Source organism: Sebastes fasciatus, chromosome 4 (assembly GCF_043250625.1).
Source record: "Sebastes fasciatus isolate fSebFas1 chromosome 4, fSebFas1.pri, whole genome shotgun sequence".
Lineage (NCBI taxonomy): Eukaryota > Metazoa > Chordata > Actinopteri > Perciformes > Sebastidae > Sebastes > Sebastes fasciatus.
In genome coordinates this window covers 4,838,151-4,855,412 of record NC_133798.1, presented here as the reverse complement: position 1 = coordinate 4,855,412, position 17,262 = coordinate 4,838,151, and the positions used below count along the sequence as shown (strand labels likewise).

General features: G+C 41.2%; 2 protein-coding genes and 1 long non-coding RNA gene across 6 annotated transcripts in view; 1 reads left to right on the top strand and 2 right to left on the bottom strand.

Moving 5' to 3' along the window:
• Positions 1-59: 59 nt before the first annotated feature.
• On the top strand, positions 60-6,859 carry LOC141767046 (uncharacterized). 3 transcript variants are annotated; one of them, XR_012593759.1, is made up of 6 exons: positions 60-649; positions 3,312-3,386; positions 3,471-3,519; positions 5,163-5,240; positions 5,559-5,657; positions 6,431-6,859. XR_012593759.1 is itself a non-coding variant. In XM_074634299.1 (5 exons), the coding sequence occupies exons 1-5, from the start codon at positions 332-334 to the stop codon at positions 6,520-6,522; spliced, it is 609 nt and encodes a 202-aa protein (XP_074490400.1). In that variant the 5' UTR covers positions 60-331; the 3' UTR covers positions 6,523-6,859. The 3 variants fall into 3 exon arrangements, 2 of the variants coding, with proteins under 2 accessions (XP_074490400.1, XP_074490399.1); XM_074634299.1 differs by lacking the exon at positions 5,559-5,657 and having other exon boundaries at positions 3,315-3,386; XM_074634298.1 differs by lacking the exon at positions 5,559-5,657.
• Positions 6,860-13,608: 6,749 nt separating this feature from the next.
• On the bottom strand, positions 13,609-15,865 carry LOC141765532 (uncharacterized). Its single transcript, XR_012593526.1, has 2 exons — positions 15,774-15,865; positions 13,609-15,433 (listed from the first exon to the last, which is right to left on the bottom strand). It is a non-coding gene; the product is annotated as an uncharacterized LOC141765532 (long non-coding RNA).
• A 36-nt stretch (positions 15,866-15,901) lies between these two features.
• pard6a (par-6 family cell polarity regulator alpha) overlaps positions 15,902-17,262 on the bottom strand; it is a 37,199-nt gene continuing 35,838 nt past the window's right edge. For both annotated transcript variants that reach the window (XM_074631566.1, XM_074631565.1), the window contains one exon: positions 15,902-17,062. In XM_074631566.1, the coding sequence (XP_074487667.1) occupies positions 16,738-17,062 (325 nt within the window). In that variant the 3' untranslated portion in view covers positions 15,902-16,737. The remainder of the gene's footprint in view (positions 17,063-17,262) is intronic.

The following is a 17,262-nucleotide window of genomic DNA, read 5'->3' as shown; positions in this document are numbered from 1 at the left end:
AATGTCCGTTGTTCCCCTTTAATAGGTCCTTTAATAGGTCCTTTAATAGGTCCTTTAATAGGTGCCCAGCTGCAAATGTTTGCCCCGAGGCCCACTGACAGGTTAATCCAGCCATATGAAGTTGTTCAGATCTGTTTGTTTTGCTTCGTATCTAAATATAGTCCAGGTATGTACCAAGTCCAGTTTATTAAAATAGATGGAGGGGATGGTGAAGGCTGCGGACTCTGGCTGTTGTGAAGATAATCAGCGATGCTCAGCTGTAAGAGCTTTCAGAAATAAGGTCAATTCCTGATACTGGGAAACCTCTAATGGAAATAAAAACAGCAGCAACATGAAATGCCCTGTCTGTTTCTCACTGGGACAACATCACTCACACAAACACAAAGCTCGGCACTGGAAGGAGTCACACAGCAGGTCCGTGCTATTGATGTTCCTCACTGCCGATCACGGTCGTGACGTCAGCCTGTGTTTTTGTGCTTGTTTTCTAACCTCTAGTAAACAGGAGTCCTGCCAGGCCTCACAGGGAGCAGGATCGAACCTGTTACTGCTGCTGCTGCCGCTGATGGGGGATATAAGCAGCCTGGAACATCGGTCTGAACCACACACACATGCTGCGACTGGACCAGCGGCTCCCACTGCAGCAGATATGGTGAGTGGAAACAACTTTTTACTTATGTTTTTGGATGAATTTGTCTAATATCATCTGCGTAAAATTGACCACTTTGATGTAAAAAGAAGAAAAAAAAGAATTATGAATTTAAAAAATGTTTTGCTATTTCACACAATTACTCAAGTCATTTAGTAATGAATCTATCAATTTCTTTATTGATTCATCATTTGTATTATATAAATGGCCACAGCTTTAAATGCTTTGAATGCAATTCAATTTATTTTTATATATAGCATCATCATAACAGAAGTTATCTCAAGACACTTTTCATATAGAGCAGGTCTAGACCATACTCTATAATTTAGAGATATATATATATATATATATATATATATATATATATATATATATATAGAGGGGCACACCGATCAGCCATAACATTAAGACCACTGACAGGTGGGTTGAATAACATTGATTATCTCGTTACAGTGGCAGCTGGCAGTGGGGGGGATATATTAGACAGCAAGTGAACATTTTGAACTTTGTGTTTGAAGCATAAAAAATGGGCCAGGGTAAGGATGTGAGTGACTCTGACAAGGGCCAAATAGTGCTGGCTAGACGACCAGGTCAGAGCATCTCCAGAGCTGCAGCTCTTGTGGGATGTTCCCGGTCTGCAGTGGTCAGGACCGACCAAAAATGGTCCAAGGAAGGAAAACCGGTGAACCGCCGACAGGGTCAGACCCGAGGCTCATTGATGCACGTGGGAAGCGAAGGCTGGCCCGTGTTGTCTGATCCAATAGAAGAGCTACTGGAGCTCAAACTGCTGATGTTAAAACTTAATGCTGGTTCTGATAGAAAGTTGTCAGAACACACAGTGAGGAGCAGTTTGTTGCGTATGGGGCTGTGTAGCTGCAGACCGGTCCTGATGTTATGGCTGATTGGTATATATACTGTATATATATATTGTAGTTTGTGCTGCTGTTGAATAGTATTGCATTATACTAATATTTTTTGTACTTGCAGTAAATATACATACATGGGTTGCAGTGTGCAGCTCATTTCTGCTTCCAGTCTGAAGTATGAATATGTAACACAAAGGATATGAGGGCTAACATATTGCACTATAACTATAACCATGTTGACACACATCATGTTCAGGATACAAAGGTGACATGTATGTCTATGTACACATACAGGTTGTCCACATGTACAGTATGTTTGTCTGTATGAATGTACTAGATGTCTGGCATTATTAAATGCAGTACTACTGTATATTTCATGACATTACATTCATTTGACAGACACTTTTGTCCAAAGCATCTTACAGAATACGTTTGAGTCTTCAACTGAAGAAAGAAACTATAAAATATATTTTTTAATGCTGTTAAAGTAGTGTGTTCACATATTTTAACTTATTCTAATACTGTTCAATTCCCTCCCCCTGTTGAACTGTATATTTTTTTTAATTAACATTTTCTACAAAACTAACGGAAAAATATTGTCAAAATTGTGTTTTTGTTACAAAAACTGGAAGTTACATTCTAATAACACAAATCAATGAATCAAAAGGTTGCTGCAGATGAAGTATTTTCAAGAACAGAAAAGTTGCAATAATAGTATTAATTGTAGTTGAAATATAACTGCAGCAGTGCATGATGTCCAATTTAGTCGTCATTTTCTCTCAACATAAAATCAATACTTGGAAATTCTAACAATCATATTATTCCTTAGTTGTTCCTTGAAGAAACCAACTTTTATTTACCTTTTACTTTTATTTAAGGGTCTCCTACTATAGAACAAGCCCCCAGGAAGAGCGCCGGTCGTTGATCCCGACTTTCGTAGTGGCCAAACGGCAGTACTGCAACTTCCGTGTCCGTCACGTGATGCCATTTGACCCAAAAAGACTTTTCCCCATAGACTTACATTGGGAAAGAGACGTCTGTAACTCAGCGGATATATATATTTTTTTAATAAAAATAAACTCCCCCGTATGAACACTCTAATAGCCCTTATTTAAATCATTAGGTTTTAAAAGTTGTAAAACGCACTAATAGCTGAATCCAGAGTTATTTCCCTTCCTCCGTTCATGTGAATGAGACCCAGACCGAGGCTGGAGCGCAATCCGTGACGACGGCGTGACGTTGGGACCCCGTGACCGAGTCATGTGACCGAGCGGACCGAGCTACTGGGCGTGTTCCGTGTGCCCAAGATCCGGTTACTTTTCCAGGCAGAAGTCGAGCCATTTTGTCTTCATGCGCCACTGAGCGACTTTCATAGGAATGAACGGGGCCCCGCCTCCAACGCTGTATCCAGTTCTCTTAATACATCCATGCTATAGAAGGATTGGCAAGATATTCCTGAGCTGCTCAGCATTTCCGGCCATCCGTCGGCCGGAAATGTGCCTTGTACTTTAGCACAACAGCTGGCCAGCGGGTGGTAATATATGGGATGATGCACTAGCATCCGCGGTAGTGGTTGATGTGCAACTATATCATCAAAACAAATACATATTCTGTACAAGAAACTGTCTTTTGAACAGCTGTCCACTGTAGTGACCACTATGCGTGAAAAGGTTTAGAAATGGCAGAGGATGTGTAGATGTGTAGTTACTCTGCTGCCCTCTCATTCCATCACTGTGGAGCCAGAACAGAGAAGAGTCTGACTGACCCACATGATTTGTGTTTGTATGTTCTTGTTCCAGAAGATAACAGCCACGGTTGTCTGGACATGTACTTTAGTCATCTCCCTGTTCGTAGAGTCCTGTCAGGCGCAGAAGGTAAAAACTCACCCATATCTTCCATTGGTTTGCTGTATCACACCCTCCTACCCAAACAAACTGTTGTCATCTCTTTCCCCTCAGCTGAACATCCACTGGGGTCCTCAGTCCATGATGTACTTGAAGGGCAAACGTGAGTTTAACCACAAAGCAGCACACTCTGCTGTCACTTTGATTGTACTGACGTGAACTGAAGCTCAGTTGTCATCAGGTGACAGAACCACACGGGTTTGTTTTCCACACTGAATGTACATATATTTTGAATGTGCTTGTTTCAACTCTTCATTGCAGATCCGTTAAAGGTCTTCGATGCTTAAACTGAGTCAAATATCTGTCCGGTGTTTTCTATTGCTGTAGCTTGTCTCGGGAATCATTTCATACACATCTTCCCAGCATTCGACCCTGACATATTTTGTACATTTGTTAAACTTTGTAATCTCCACAAGATGTTCTGTGAACTTGAACAAAAGTTTAATAAGGGGTTAGAGAGATGAAATGTGTTTCTTGTATTCAGCAGCAGCCTTCAGGTACAAAGAGTAAACATCAGTCACAAATTAAAACACAGTCTCACACAGTAGACATTTCACTGATAGTATTATAACCCTACCTTACAAGCCACCGACATCTGGCTTATTTAATGTTCTTTATAATCAAACATCAAATGAAATCAACAGTAATACCAGCTACTGTAATTGTTTGTTTGAAAAGGCGAAAATCTCGGTAGTTAGACATGATGATTAGCTTATTTTGCAGGAACTGTAGTTTGTTTCTGCGTGAGGGGTTTCTTCAGTAACGTAGTTTTAATTTACGTTACAGTGTTCCACGTGTTTCCTGCACGTTACAGAATGATTCACTTCGTCTGTCACACTACATCATCTTAGGGCCATTGTAGGGGAAAAAAAAAAAAAAAAAAAATTACGAAGCCAGGGGAAAGGGGTAATATTCCAAGAAAAAACTCAGAATTTACGAGAAAAAAACTCTGATATTCTCTGAGATTATAAAGTCACAAATTTACAGATTTAAAAAAAAATGTTTTGCTTCATTTGCAAGGCTGAATGAGCCTCACACACCACAGACGCCGCCAGTAAACACTGAAATATATTCATTATATTATAATTTATTTAATGTTCTTAAAAGAACACAGAAAGAACATGAAAGAAAAAATGGATCTTTCAGGACCTTCGCCTCACTCAGAGGCCATCCTGTCCATAAGAACACTACTTTATGCGCAATGAAATTCAGACGGCGGCTAAATCTGTGACTTTAATCCCACAGTATTTCTTAGTTTTTTTCTTGCAGATTTATGACTTCATCATTTGAGAGAAAATTAGATTTAGTTTTTCTCGTAAATTTACAACTTTAATCTTTTTTATTCTGAGTTTTTTCTCTGAAAACCCACTCCTCTTTTGTTACCTACACAATGGCTCTAGTATGCCATCGTAGTCATACTGTTGTAGCAGCTGTTAAAACTGTCCAGTTTTGCAGAAAATCTAACAAGACACACTGGTTGTCCACAAAGCAGATGTTAAGATCTGAAAGACATGCTCTGTGGAACATTTAAACCCTTAACACATGTGTGAAATCCGATTCCAATGTGTCGTTGACACCAGAAGAACTGATCTGTTGCACCACTAATCTGTAATGAATCATCAGTCAGATGGTAACAAATCTTTAGCATTAGAATGGACCGCACTAATAGAATTATCCTACAGAAAAAGTACAATATCAGCACAGCAACACATCAGTTCAACCCTGTTTCTCTCTCGTTGACTTCAGATGGCAGGAGGTTTGTGTCGGAGGATGACGACAGTGTTTTGAAGCAGAGTCCACGGGGCTGGTACGCGGTGCTCAGAGGTACAGCACCACTTCACTTCATCTCAGTCTGGCATTTCACTGACTGGAACTGTTTCCTTAAAGCTGCATTACTTTGTTTTTATATGTTACCAATCAATCAAATTACTAGTGGCACTCAGTGACAAACCCTACAGGGAGTCAGTATCAAACTACAGCTCTACTGGGCTTTTTAGCCTCTTTTAGCTCATTCTCTGACTTTACAGCACATTTACTGTCCGGCTCAGTCTCAGCGCTCTCATTTGTGTGTGTGGGGTTTTTGTGACTGACTTTTCAACAGGGAATTATCTGTAGCCAATCAGATGTCTCCCATCTTTTCAGCCAATCACATGAGCGTTCCCCCACGAGGGTATGTATGACTTACGGGAAGACCCGCCCCTACTCTGCCTCTGATTGGCTACTGGCTTCTAAAGGCTAACGGTAGGTAGCCTAGCTATGATGCTACCCGGAGCTTCGAACTAGACAGGCCCGGGAGGAACGCTTTTGTTCCCGTTTGTTTTTTCCATCTTTAAAGTCACTTCTGGGAATTTTTGTATCAGTTGTGTAGATTTCGAATATTGGCAGGTTTAGGAAAATTTATGGTGAATCGAAAATTTGCTCCAACATTTTCAGCCAGAGAACCAGTCTTCTGGAGCTGCTAAATTCTGAAAACGTTGGAGAAAGTTTTCGATTCGCCATCAATTTTTGTAAAACTGACATCGAAATCTACACTGTTAATTTATCGCCTCAAAACATTCCCAGAAGTAAATTTAATGATGAAAAGAACAATAATTCCCTGTTGAAATTTGTGGATCAGGCAACGTCAGGAGGATGTCCAAAAACCCCACACACAAATGCAGTGAAGTTCACACATGACCGGCAGATTGTAAATGCAAGTTCAACAGTTTGTATATAAATGTAACAACATCCAAATATGTTTTTGATGAAACTTACAAATACTTTTAAATACACTTTATTTGTAGATTTCTATTACATGTATTTAAAATAAGAAATATTTGTGCGTGCATCAGAAATATATTTGTAAACCTTATTTCTTTATTTATATGCAACGATAACTATTTTTGTGTGCATTGAAAAATATTTTTGTGGAGAGTCATTTATATATAATGTGATGTTTGTGATTTATTATTTTTGATATTGGACCTCCTCTTGTGTGTGTGTGTGTGTGTGTGTGTGTGTGTGTGTGTGTGCAGGCATCCAGAGGCTGCAGTCCCGGGACTCCAGTAAACCCAGTCACATCGTGAGCTCAGAGAAAGTCCGCATCCAATACCTCCAGGAGAGATGAGACATACTGAGACTGTCTACACGAGAGCTAATCTAACAATCCACTGAGAACATGTCCACAATAAAACAGTTTATATAACAGCAGACCGGTTTCTATTGAGTGTGACGGGCAGAGACACAAAGTGGTGCTACAACCCAACCAGACCATCGTCAAGTTATCATGAAAGCTCTGGTTATGTTGTTACAGTGTATAAATATTTCAATATGTCATTCAGTTTTTTCCTCAGTAAATAGTAATATTTTTCATGCATGAATAATATGTATGTACAGACTTATGCTTGCTGTGTATAAAGCAACAGATAAAAGACAGAATGCTCTGAATAAATGATGGAAGATGGTCTTTAGATCTTTTTTTGTCTTGATCTTTCTGGCTGCAGTGTGTCCTCTTGACCACCAGAGGGCAGCGGTTGATAGTAGAAAACCTGATTTGTTGGATTTCATGTGGGCCAGTAGGTCACACAGTATTTTACTCCAGAGGTGTTTTTATTCTGATGAAAGACATTTGTGAGGAAAACAGTTTACCTTTATCAACCTGCTTATACACATATCGGCATCCCTCCTCCTTTTCTCCATGTTTCTTTATTACTAAGTGACCTGACTGCGCCTGCCGCTGGAGAGAGCACCTGATTGGTCAACGCACATGATATTTTTTTCAGGTTACCTGTTTCATGTACTATTGTCACGATATAGCGACCGTTTTATAAAAATAACTTTTTAATCATATTTGCTCCAGTCTCGCCTACTTCAGCTTTAATATCTGTATGTTTTATAATATTTTTGCCTAGTGTGATATACCCCTGGCTGTTTTGTTGTTGTTCTATTTGGCTACCATCCCCTGTATACTGATGTGTATTATGTTCTTTTGTTCAATAAAGAAAGAAAAACGTAGCGATAAGTAGCCAACTAGTGTTAAATAACACAACACCGTGGGTTGGTTCTCCTCCCGTCCTCTCCAATCTTTTGAGTCACCAGCCGCCACTGATCCCACCCTGTAGGATCCCGGTTTGGGGGGTTTGAAAATATGGTCACGCTATCCATGGATGTATTATGGGTTACCCCCCATCGGTCACGCTGTGCAGGTCGTAGTGGTCCCTGGAGACTCAGTGTCGTATGAACAGCAGGTTGTGAATCCACTGCTGTATGAATGAAGGCATTCTGCACAGCTGGAGCTCCGTAAGCTGCTGTGGAGCCAGAGAAGCTCCATCTGAAACACTGTGACCTCCCTGTTTCTCTCTCTCTCTCTCTCTGTCCTCTTCACAACCTCCACCACTCAAAGCCCCATTTCTTCCGGCCATATAAACAGCCTCTATTAGCCTCAGTTAAACAAACAGCAGCAGTGCTTGGTTTAGCTAATCCAGTAATGGATATCACCTCTGTTTAAACTGATCACATTTCTGAGCAGCCCGACCCGGCTTGTTTCATCACGCTGCTGCTGCTGCTGCTGCTGGAATCACTTTAGACATTTCTTCCTTTTTTCATTAGCAGAAAGGCTGGGAGAGAGAGAGCGAGGTGGGGGGGGGGGGGGACTTAACCCTGCGTTCTCTGTGAAGGAGGTCTGAGAACGAGTGTAGGCCCTGAGAGACACGAGGAGCTGCTGTGCTGCTCTGTGCTGGTTAGAGGGACTCACTTTACATGAACATCTCTCTGGGCTCTTTGCCCTCTGATGGATGTCTGACCACACCCAAATATGATGCTATGGTAGTGTTATAAGGAGCACAAGTGTGTACGCTTCCTCTGTAAAACTTCAACGAAGAGAGACATTCACATGATTAAAACACAGGGAGGCAGGAAAGAATGGAAACAAACAAGAAACGGAGGAAAGACATGCAAAGAGAAGAAAGAAAGAACCAAAGCAAAGAAAATATTACCATTAAAAGAATGGAAAGGAAGTATGAAAGAAATGAGAAGTGAAACAAATAGAAGAAAGGAGAGAAAAACAAAGGAAGAATGGATGGCAGGAACGAAATGAGACTGGTCTGAAGGAAAGAAAGTTAAAAACAAAGGAGGGAATGAAGGAAAGAAAGAAAGAAAAGAGAGAAAAGATTCATGGAGGGAATGGAAGAAAAAAGTGAGAAATTATAAGAATTAAAGACAATAGGAATGAGAGAAAAGGAGGGGGGGAAAACAAGGTAGGATGGTAGGAAAGAAATGGAAGCGGTCAAAAGGAAAGAAACAAAAAAAACAAAAGAGGAATTTAAGCAGAGGTCATAAATAATCAAGGGATCGATGGAGGGAAGAGAAGAGAGAAGTAACAGAATAGAGAAAAGAAAGGAAACTAGAATGGCACTCGGAGAGCGCAGACCTCCGCTAAGGTGCGTGACTTTAAAAACATCACAGATCACAGCTGGCGGTACCGTGAGGTGGTCGGCTTATTATTGTTAACACGGTGTGTTTCTGTGTAACGTATCGGCGGATGCCTCTCTCATTCAGCAGCCTTGTTATGCGGTTATAACGTTACACTACGTTGTCTCTCATCCCGTCATCTACCGCTTTTTTCTTTCTCACCGCGGACGGACAGCAGCTCCCGCACACACATCCACACACGTATCTCTCAGCTCGAAGAAGGAAAGAGGCGGGGGCACGCGTCATCAGTTACACTGCGCATGTGTTAAACCCTGTGGTCTTAATGCTCAGGCTGATCGGAATTCTTAGAAGGATTCCTGAATCGGGATCATGATCTGGATCGCCACCAAAATCGAATGGATTGTTCATTGTGCTGCACCCCACCCCTCCAAAAAATGTCATTCAAATCCATCGTGGACTTTTGGAGTAATCCTGCTAACAGACAAACAAACAAACAAACAAACCAACAAACAAAGCCTCGGCGGAGGTAACAATTAAAAAGGAGGGCAGGAATAAAGAAGACAGGAATGAGAGAGAAAGAAAAAAACAAAAGAAAGAAAGATGTAAGGAAAGAAATGAGACTGGATGAAAGAAAGGAAGGAGAGATAAGGGAAAAGGAAAGAAACAAAGACGTTGAAGTTAAATGAAACGCAAAACACACAATGTCTTTTAATAATACTTTATTTTTGATAATCATCATATTTTTGATCTGCAAATGACATTCACAGTTTAGTTACAGACTCCTATAGAAACCAGCTGTGTGTTCATGTCTAATGAGAAACCTCCAACGGACTCTTTTTATCAGGCAGACAAGTCCTGCTGTCCTCCGTCCTCTGACACCAGCTGCTGCACCACCGAGGTGCTTCAGCTGAACATCACGCAGAACATCACGCAGAACATCACGCAGAACACCGCTTCCTATGAAACACAAGTATCCTTATACTTCAAAAGGCACTTCCTTTGTTTTCTAAAAGCTTGTACAGTCAGGGGAGGACATCCTCAGTTTTTGCTTAACCACATGACCATCCATCATCATCATCATCATCATCATCATCATCATCATCATCATGTAAACGGGCTACACACGGAGTTAAGCAGTGATGTGACATTGAGGGGTTTGGCAACATGAGCATCACAACCACAGATTGGCGGTTTTCTGTCAAGTCGAGTCAGACATCAGCAGTTTAGAGGGGAGAGCTCGTATTGACTTGAGCTCCATACTTGGATCATTCTTCCACAAATGCCATTTTGCATCCCAAGAAAGGCTACATGTACTTCATCACAGTAACTAGTTTCACACCGATCCTCGCAGTTGCTCCCAACTCGTCAAACACCGACGCCTGGTCACTGATACCGATGCGCTGAGGCACACTTTAGCGTCTGCATGTCTACGTTGACTTATTTGACCTTACTTTTGTTACGTAACTTACGTACTTAACTAGCGCTGCATACTTTTTTTTTTAACGTAAGCATACTTATTTGAACCCAAACCATGATCTTTTACTAAACCTAACCAAGTAGTTTTGTTGCCTAAACCAAGTGAACCTAAAAACTAAGTAAACCTACAATGGAAGTTTATTTTGAAAAGACACTATGCATGTTATAAGCGGAAACTGACACGCCGTCCCTGACACGTCCAAAGAGTTTGAAGCGTAGGGCCACTGACCGAGCGTCGGTATTTGACGAGTTGGCAGTGAGGATGTATTGCGCTCATCACATGAGCGCAGGGACCTTCATGACCTTTAATTAAAGGAACAGTCTGATGATGAGATATAGACCTTTTCAAACTTGACAACATAAACATGTTTTGTATTTCCTGTTGCAATGTTTGTTAATGCAGTAGCTGACAGGAAGTAATCTCGGACCAAAGCTGTTGCTCTAGCAACAGAATGGCAGTGGAAAAGGTCTATATGCTCGCTAGTGCTCTTATCCAGAATCAGATGAGTCTCTGCTCGTCCAGCGGGCTACAGAGATAGGTCCAAGATATGTTTAGCCCAGCTTAGCACAAAGACTGGAAGCAGAGGGGGGAAACCGCATGCCTACCTCTGTCAAAAAGGTAAATAAATACACTTCCCAAAAACTCCAGAGCTGCTGAGAGTCTGATTCAGGGCCTACACAATGTAAATAGCTTGGCAGCTACTTACCAAACCCAGCTATCAAAGGCACCAGGCAATTCTGGACAAACTATACTTTAAATCCAGACTGCAGGCCACCCCAAAACTCAATCTGTGTCAGAAGTCTCTGCCACAGTCCAGGACACCCTGTGCATCCAGGTGTGTGAGCAAATAAGGTACAAGTTCTGTACCATGAACTTAACCGAACACGGCAGTTTGACACATACTGTATAACCGAATGAAAATTGTGAAAGAGATGTGATTAGATCATTTATGGAAATCAAGCTGAAGCTGTCATAATGAACATATATTTTATTTTTCAGCACAAATATCATCATTATTGTGCACATGGCAACACCTGACTGTGGTTGGAAATAGCTCCTATAACTAACGGCTCCTGAACAAATCATCTCTTGTTTTTACCATCCTATTTTCATTCAGTAAACTAAATATGTATAAATATGACTGAGTTTTTGGAGTGAGACGGAGTAGGAGCTAGGCTAACAGTTTCCCCCTGCTTCTATTCTTTGTGCTAAGCTAGGATAAACATGTCCTGGATCTGATACTTTGATGTTTTCACCTGACTCTGGGTCACAATATTGGACTGCTTCTTTAATGCTGGTGTATACTCAGGGCCAAATTAACCTATACTGGGGATCCCGAGGCCAAACCCTAACCCTAAGATAGCATGTGATCATCATCTACACACAGATCTAATGCAGAATGTGTCCCATTTGAGCAACATATCAACTGAAATATTGTAGGTAAAGATGACGCCTGATCATTTCAGTTGATATTGTAAATTAGTGGTGCACATTACCAGTTTGCCTAGTTGGTTATCCACTTGATTTTTGTTTAGGTTGCTCAGTATTTGCCTTAAAATGACCATCAGTAGCTCAGCTCCATTATTTCAAACCCTGTGATTGTTGGTAGGGACACAAAATGTCAATCATACAACAGCAAGGATAAATGATCCACACAGTTATGGATAAAGTTATAAGCCATGATAAGCACGTACTACGTGAACCTCGGAATGACTGTGTGCAGACATGCACGCCAATGATACTCCATTTTGGGTATATTCCAGGATTTCCATCATTCACATGGGACATTTAGGGCATGCGTTCATTCAATACAAATCAGGTTGAACCTAAACTTGGAAATATACCTGTCTCTGAAGAAAAAGACATCGTTCATCTTTAATTATGCTAGTAGAACCACATCTGCTACACACAAACAGAACACTGTGTGCATGTTAACACATTCAGCAGCGACCTGCCACACACACTGTCCATCTCAGTCCCCCCGTCTCCTCTCATATACACTATTTAACAGTACAAGAATAAGAAAAATACTCTCCATATTTTACACATATTATAAAATGTTCTCTTACATAAAATCTTCTCCCAGGTAATGAAAATCTTGTTTCATAATCTTACATTTATATTTTACAGTAACATACATTAAATGAAAAAAAAAAAATTTAACTGTGTGTGTGTGTGTGCAGAGTTGTCAACATCAAACTTTGACAAAATATATCCAGGCTGATAAATCAAGCACTCCTCATGCTTTCCTCAAAATGCCTCCATCTGTTTGCTAGTTAGCATCTTAACAAGCATCATGTTCAGCCAGACAGACAGAGAGTATTACCTTCTGATCAGGGCCATTAGTGGGGTATAGGACTGGAAACAATGTCTGCTACAGGAAAATACACTGCCCAACCAAACCTTTAATTTGGTGATCGACGTCTATTTTATGGTTTAGCTGTGAAATAAGGGGGAATGTACCTCAACCAGGAATTAAACTGTGACAGATGCCTCATTTGAGACGAATGGGTCCAACAGGAGTTGGACTAGTCCTCATCTCTTCGATGCTTGTCATCATTTTTGTTGCCATTTTCCTGTCAGTATGTTTCATAGATGTACACAATTGTAATCCCTCCTACAAACCTCTGAGTGGTCAATTGTTTCTCGAACTAGAAGAAACCGCCAGAGAGCACGACACCAGACCTGTTTGAATAACTGGTTAGTTAGTGTGTACTTGAAAGTGAAAATGCTACTCTGAAATGACAACAAGTTACCGTAACAGTTGTTTTTAACCAGTGAAAAGTCTCAGGTCTTTATTAATTGGCTTCAGTAGCCGTGTTTCCATTCAATTGTCACGCAACTTTTAAGCGAACTTTTGGAAATGTTGCAAAAAATAAATGTGAATCAGGAGCATTTCCATCAACTGGTTTGGTCAGAAGTTGGCGCTACAGGCTATGCATGGCTGTAATCCGCCAGTAAACCGAGTAGAAAAAGAAGTAGAGGTTGCAAACCGGAAACAAAAAGTCGATTTGGCCATCTAACCAAAAAAAAAAATGGAGAGGGTTTCAGGAATTTGTTTCAATTGGACAAGTTTGAATTGTTCTTTCATGTCAGCTAGTATTGGTCATGTTTCATGCTGTCTGGAGACGAAGACAAGCATCCGCGTGTTATGGGAATACCCGAGAAGACGCCGACAGCAGAAACAGCTGATCAGTCACGTGAGTCAAATGTTCGCTACGTCAGAAATTATTCAACAGAGGTGTTCCCGTATCCCATTTAGTGCATCAACTCTTTTTTGACAAAGACACCTCAGGCGACGGTAAAAACTTTTTTTGCGCAATTGAGGACATTTTTATTGAATTTTGCCGTTACCATACAGCTTCTCAAATGTGATACTTAAATATATAAGATATGTGAATGGAAACACGGCTTGACTCACTCTCAAGACAGAAACAAAACAGTCTTCTACCTTCCCCCAGGGCACTGCAGGTACTGCTCTGAGCAGGGTGAGACCAACATGGCACTGAAAGAGCATCTCCACTAAACACAAGCAGACTACGGAGCTCTGTGTAATATTTCTATCAGGGTATTATTATGCCTTTTATTTCTGATTTCTGAATGAATATACCAAAAGCATACAACTGTAGTTGTAAGCAAGCTGACATAACCCACGGCCAAGTTGTTGACAGAGAAGATTTATGATCATTTGTACATCATATAGCTGATATTATTTTGTAAACATTAAATTGTGACATTGATTCAGTTTGACAGTCGGAGGGAAAATATTCTGGAGTAATTGGAAGCAGAACGTGAGACAGGGAGGACAGTAAAGAAAGAGTGCAGTGTGTGACTGAGTCGGCCAGCATTTCTGACTGTAAGGCAATACCCCCAGAGCTCCTACTACATAGACATGGCCTCACACACACACACACACACACACACACACACACACGTTCATATGACCCAGATAAGAGTATAATAACACTCGTGCTGCACAGTCTGTTCAAACATGACAGGAACTTCCTTTTTTTGACCCCTGCTCCCTGACGGTTGATAGTGTTTTTGTGTGCATGTGTGTGTGATTCGAGTTTGTTTGGCTGACGTCTCTGCTTCTTTAATTCTTCAAATTTAGTGTGAAAATCATGAAAAATAAGTCACTATGTCACCCATTCAACACACCTTTCCATCTCCTCCCCATCCTATTTTCTAAATTGATAAAATAATTAAACAAAAATCAGAATAATGATATATGTGATTCACAGTAATTGTGTTTCCATATTTGTAATGCCAGACAGGAAAATATATATATCTTAGCCTAACAATATTGTAGAACTGACCACCCTTTTTAAAGTAATGTGTTACGTCCCATTTCTTTTATTTATACACTTTAAAAAATACCTATATAAAAATGAATCAAACCAATGAGATGAATCATGATTATTGTATGATAACTGATTTAGTGAAAAAAAAAAAAAAATCTAAATTGAAACAGAAAATTTTTAAAAAGTATTGCAAATATCACTGAATCCCTTTCGTCTCACTTCTGTCAGTTTAATCTGTCTTGAATAGATTCTGGTGGTTGTGTGATTTATAATACAATAAGGGCACTATTTTCATGTCGCTAGTGCAACAACCAGAGCAAAGCTGTAGTAGGTCTTGGGCACGCAGACTGCGTTGGCGTCTTCACCTGCTTGTTTTGGTTCACGTGTGTGCGGCGACGCAAAGAGTTAACGGGCTGGCTGAAGTGGAATATAGACTAGAGGGTGTGGCGATGAATAAATACGCTCTCGGCCAATCACGTCACTGCTCTCGTAGCTCTGAAACAGCTGTGACGCTTCTCAAAGTGCAGATTTATCAACGTGTGTCCTAATGCCTTGTCTGCAGGGCTTTAGAGGGACATTTACAAGCTAATATAGATTCATAGCCCCGCCCCTACACTCATACTTGCCAACCTTGAGACCTTAAAAAAAGGGAGGATTTCTAAACCAAAGCGAAAATTAGAGTTTCAGAGACTTTGTTTCCTGCATTCTGGTGACTTTAAAAGAGTGAAAATAAAATAATTAGTACACTGCAACAGCACTTTCATGTTAAACTTTTAAAGATTTGACTGTTTTTATTTATTTTTGCTCCTGCTTGAGTATTTCTTTCTCTTAGTTCTCTCCATTTCTCTCTCCTTCTCTCACTCACCCAAGGTCCTTTCAGACACAACGCCACCACTGCGCTCTGAAACACGTTATTTCTAACGGCTAGCGCTACGCCACGACGGCTTTTCGCTGCATCGAGCAAAGCCCAACTTTGGGCGCCGCACGCTGTGGCGAGCGCAGCTTAAACACGAGCTCAAACTGCGCTGTGTCGCGAGCACAGACCGCTCTCTTCCGCCGGGAAGCGACAGTCGGGGTAGCTCTATTGTACAGAAACAGGCTGATATAACGAAAAGGGAAAAAAAAGGTGTGAAAATTTACCATAAATCGTGAAAAAAACCCATGAACCGTTTGTCACAGACACTTGTGGGAGGCATCACTGCACCGAGCAGCGTTCCTGTTTCATTGTGCCTGGCCACGTGGACCGGCGTGCGTGAAGATTTGCGTTCATCGCTGCTTGCAGCTTTAATTTTTACAATTGAATTTATCGGCATCTACTGGTTGAAAAGCAAGTAGTAGTTAGTTACATATTTTAAAAGATTCCATTAATGCTGTGCATTTGCTTCAAGTATTTACTTTGCTCTCATTGATGGAAATCCCCAGATTGGCAGCGGAGTGAGTTTGCTTTAGAAACAGACGCGGGGCAAAGTCAGGAAAACGGCAAACTGTCAAGACTGCTGCTTGCGCTGGTCGTTGTGCTGCCAAGAAAATAGAGCCCTTAATGTTTTACTTCATATTGTTCTTTCACCGTCTTGTTGTAGTGAGCAAAGTCAGTCATCCTGCAGTTAGTAGTGATGCTTCTGATTGATGCAACTGAAGGTTTTGTAGTACCTCACAAGCAAATTTTGGAAAAAGAGATGATGTCTTTAACATGTTGACATCAAACTGACTTATGGCTTTTACAGAGGCATTCACAAGCATCTCTCAATCTTGCTGCTCTCTATAAGTCTACATCGATCCGTTAATACATTATGGCATTTAAATCATTTCCCGTGGGCGACTTTAAATTGTTGTTTTGAACCTGACAGCTCTATACATTACCTCAGCCACATGTGGCAGACATATAAAAAGTCAGTGTTGTTCTGCCTATAGATTGTGAAAACCCATGATCCGTCTGGGCTGGCCAGGGGGCAAGAAGCTGCATCTCTGCGGTGCTGTCAGAGAAACGAGCAGTGGATCAACCTTTCAAAGAAAGGGTGCTGCTGAGTCTGTTGTCTGGCTGACGGAGAGCACAGCCATCTGTAGTTGTCGTGGTTACAGCACTCTGTGGTTGTAACCTCCCATAGTCCTGACTATTACAGTGTTGTCGTGGTTACAGTGATATTATGTTTCCGTCCTCTCTCATGCTCTCTTGACTGCTACTTGATGTGTGGGCGGGGTTTCCGTTGTGATTGGACATCATCATCATGGAGCTGTCGCTCAGGGACGCTCCGACGCTATTGGGCAACGAGACGCTCTGCGGGAGGGGCCTAACCACAGTGGAGTTGTGCGGCCTGTTGCTAGGTGAGTCTCTGTTGAGGTTAGTGTCGTTACTGTTGGTTACCCGGTGGGATTCGTAGGGCGTCAGGCAGTCGTTCTCCAGAATGAGGTCGCCGTCGTCGTCGTCGTCATCGCTGTCGCCTTCGGCAATGCTGTTGCTGTGGTAACGACAAACAGACAGGGCATGTAATGATTATAGAACAGTTTGTTTATTACTTGAACACCTGTTGTATATAAGTCTAATATTCACTCAGTCTTTGCTCTACTTGGGAAATACAGTATGTGTCTCTTAAAGATAGGGTCGCCGATGTTAGAAAGCTAGCATAATTTGAAAGTAGCATCGCCTCAGGAGCTCCGT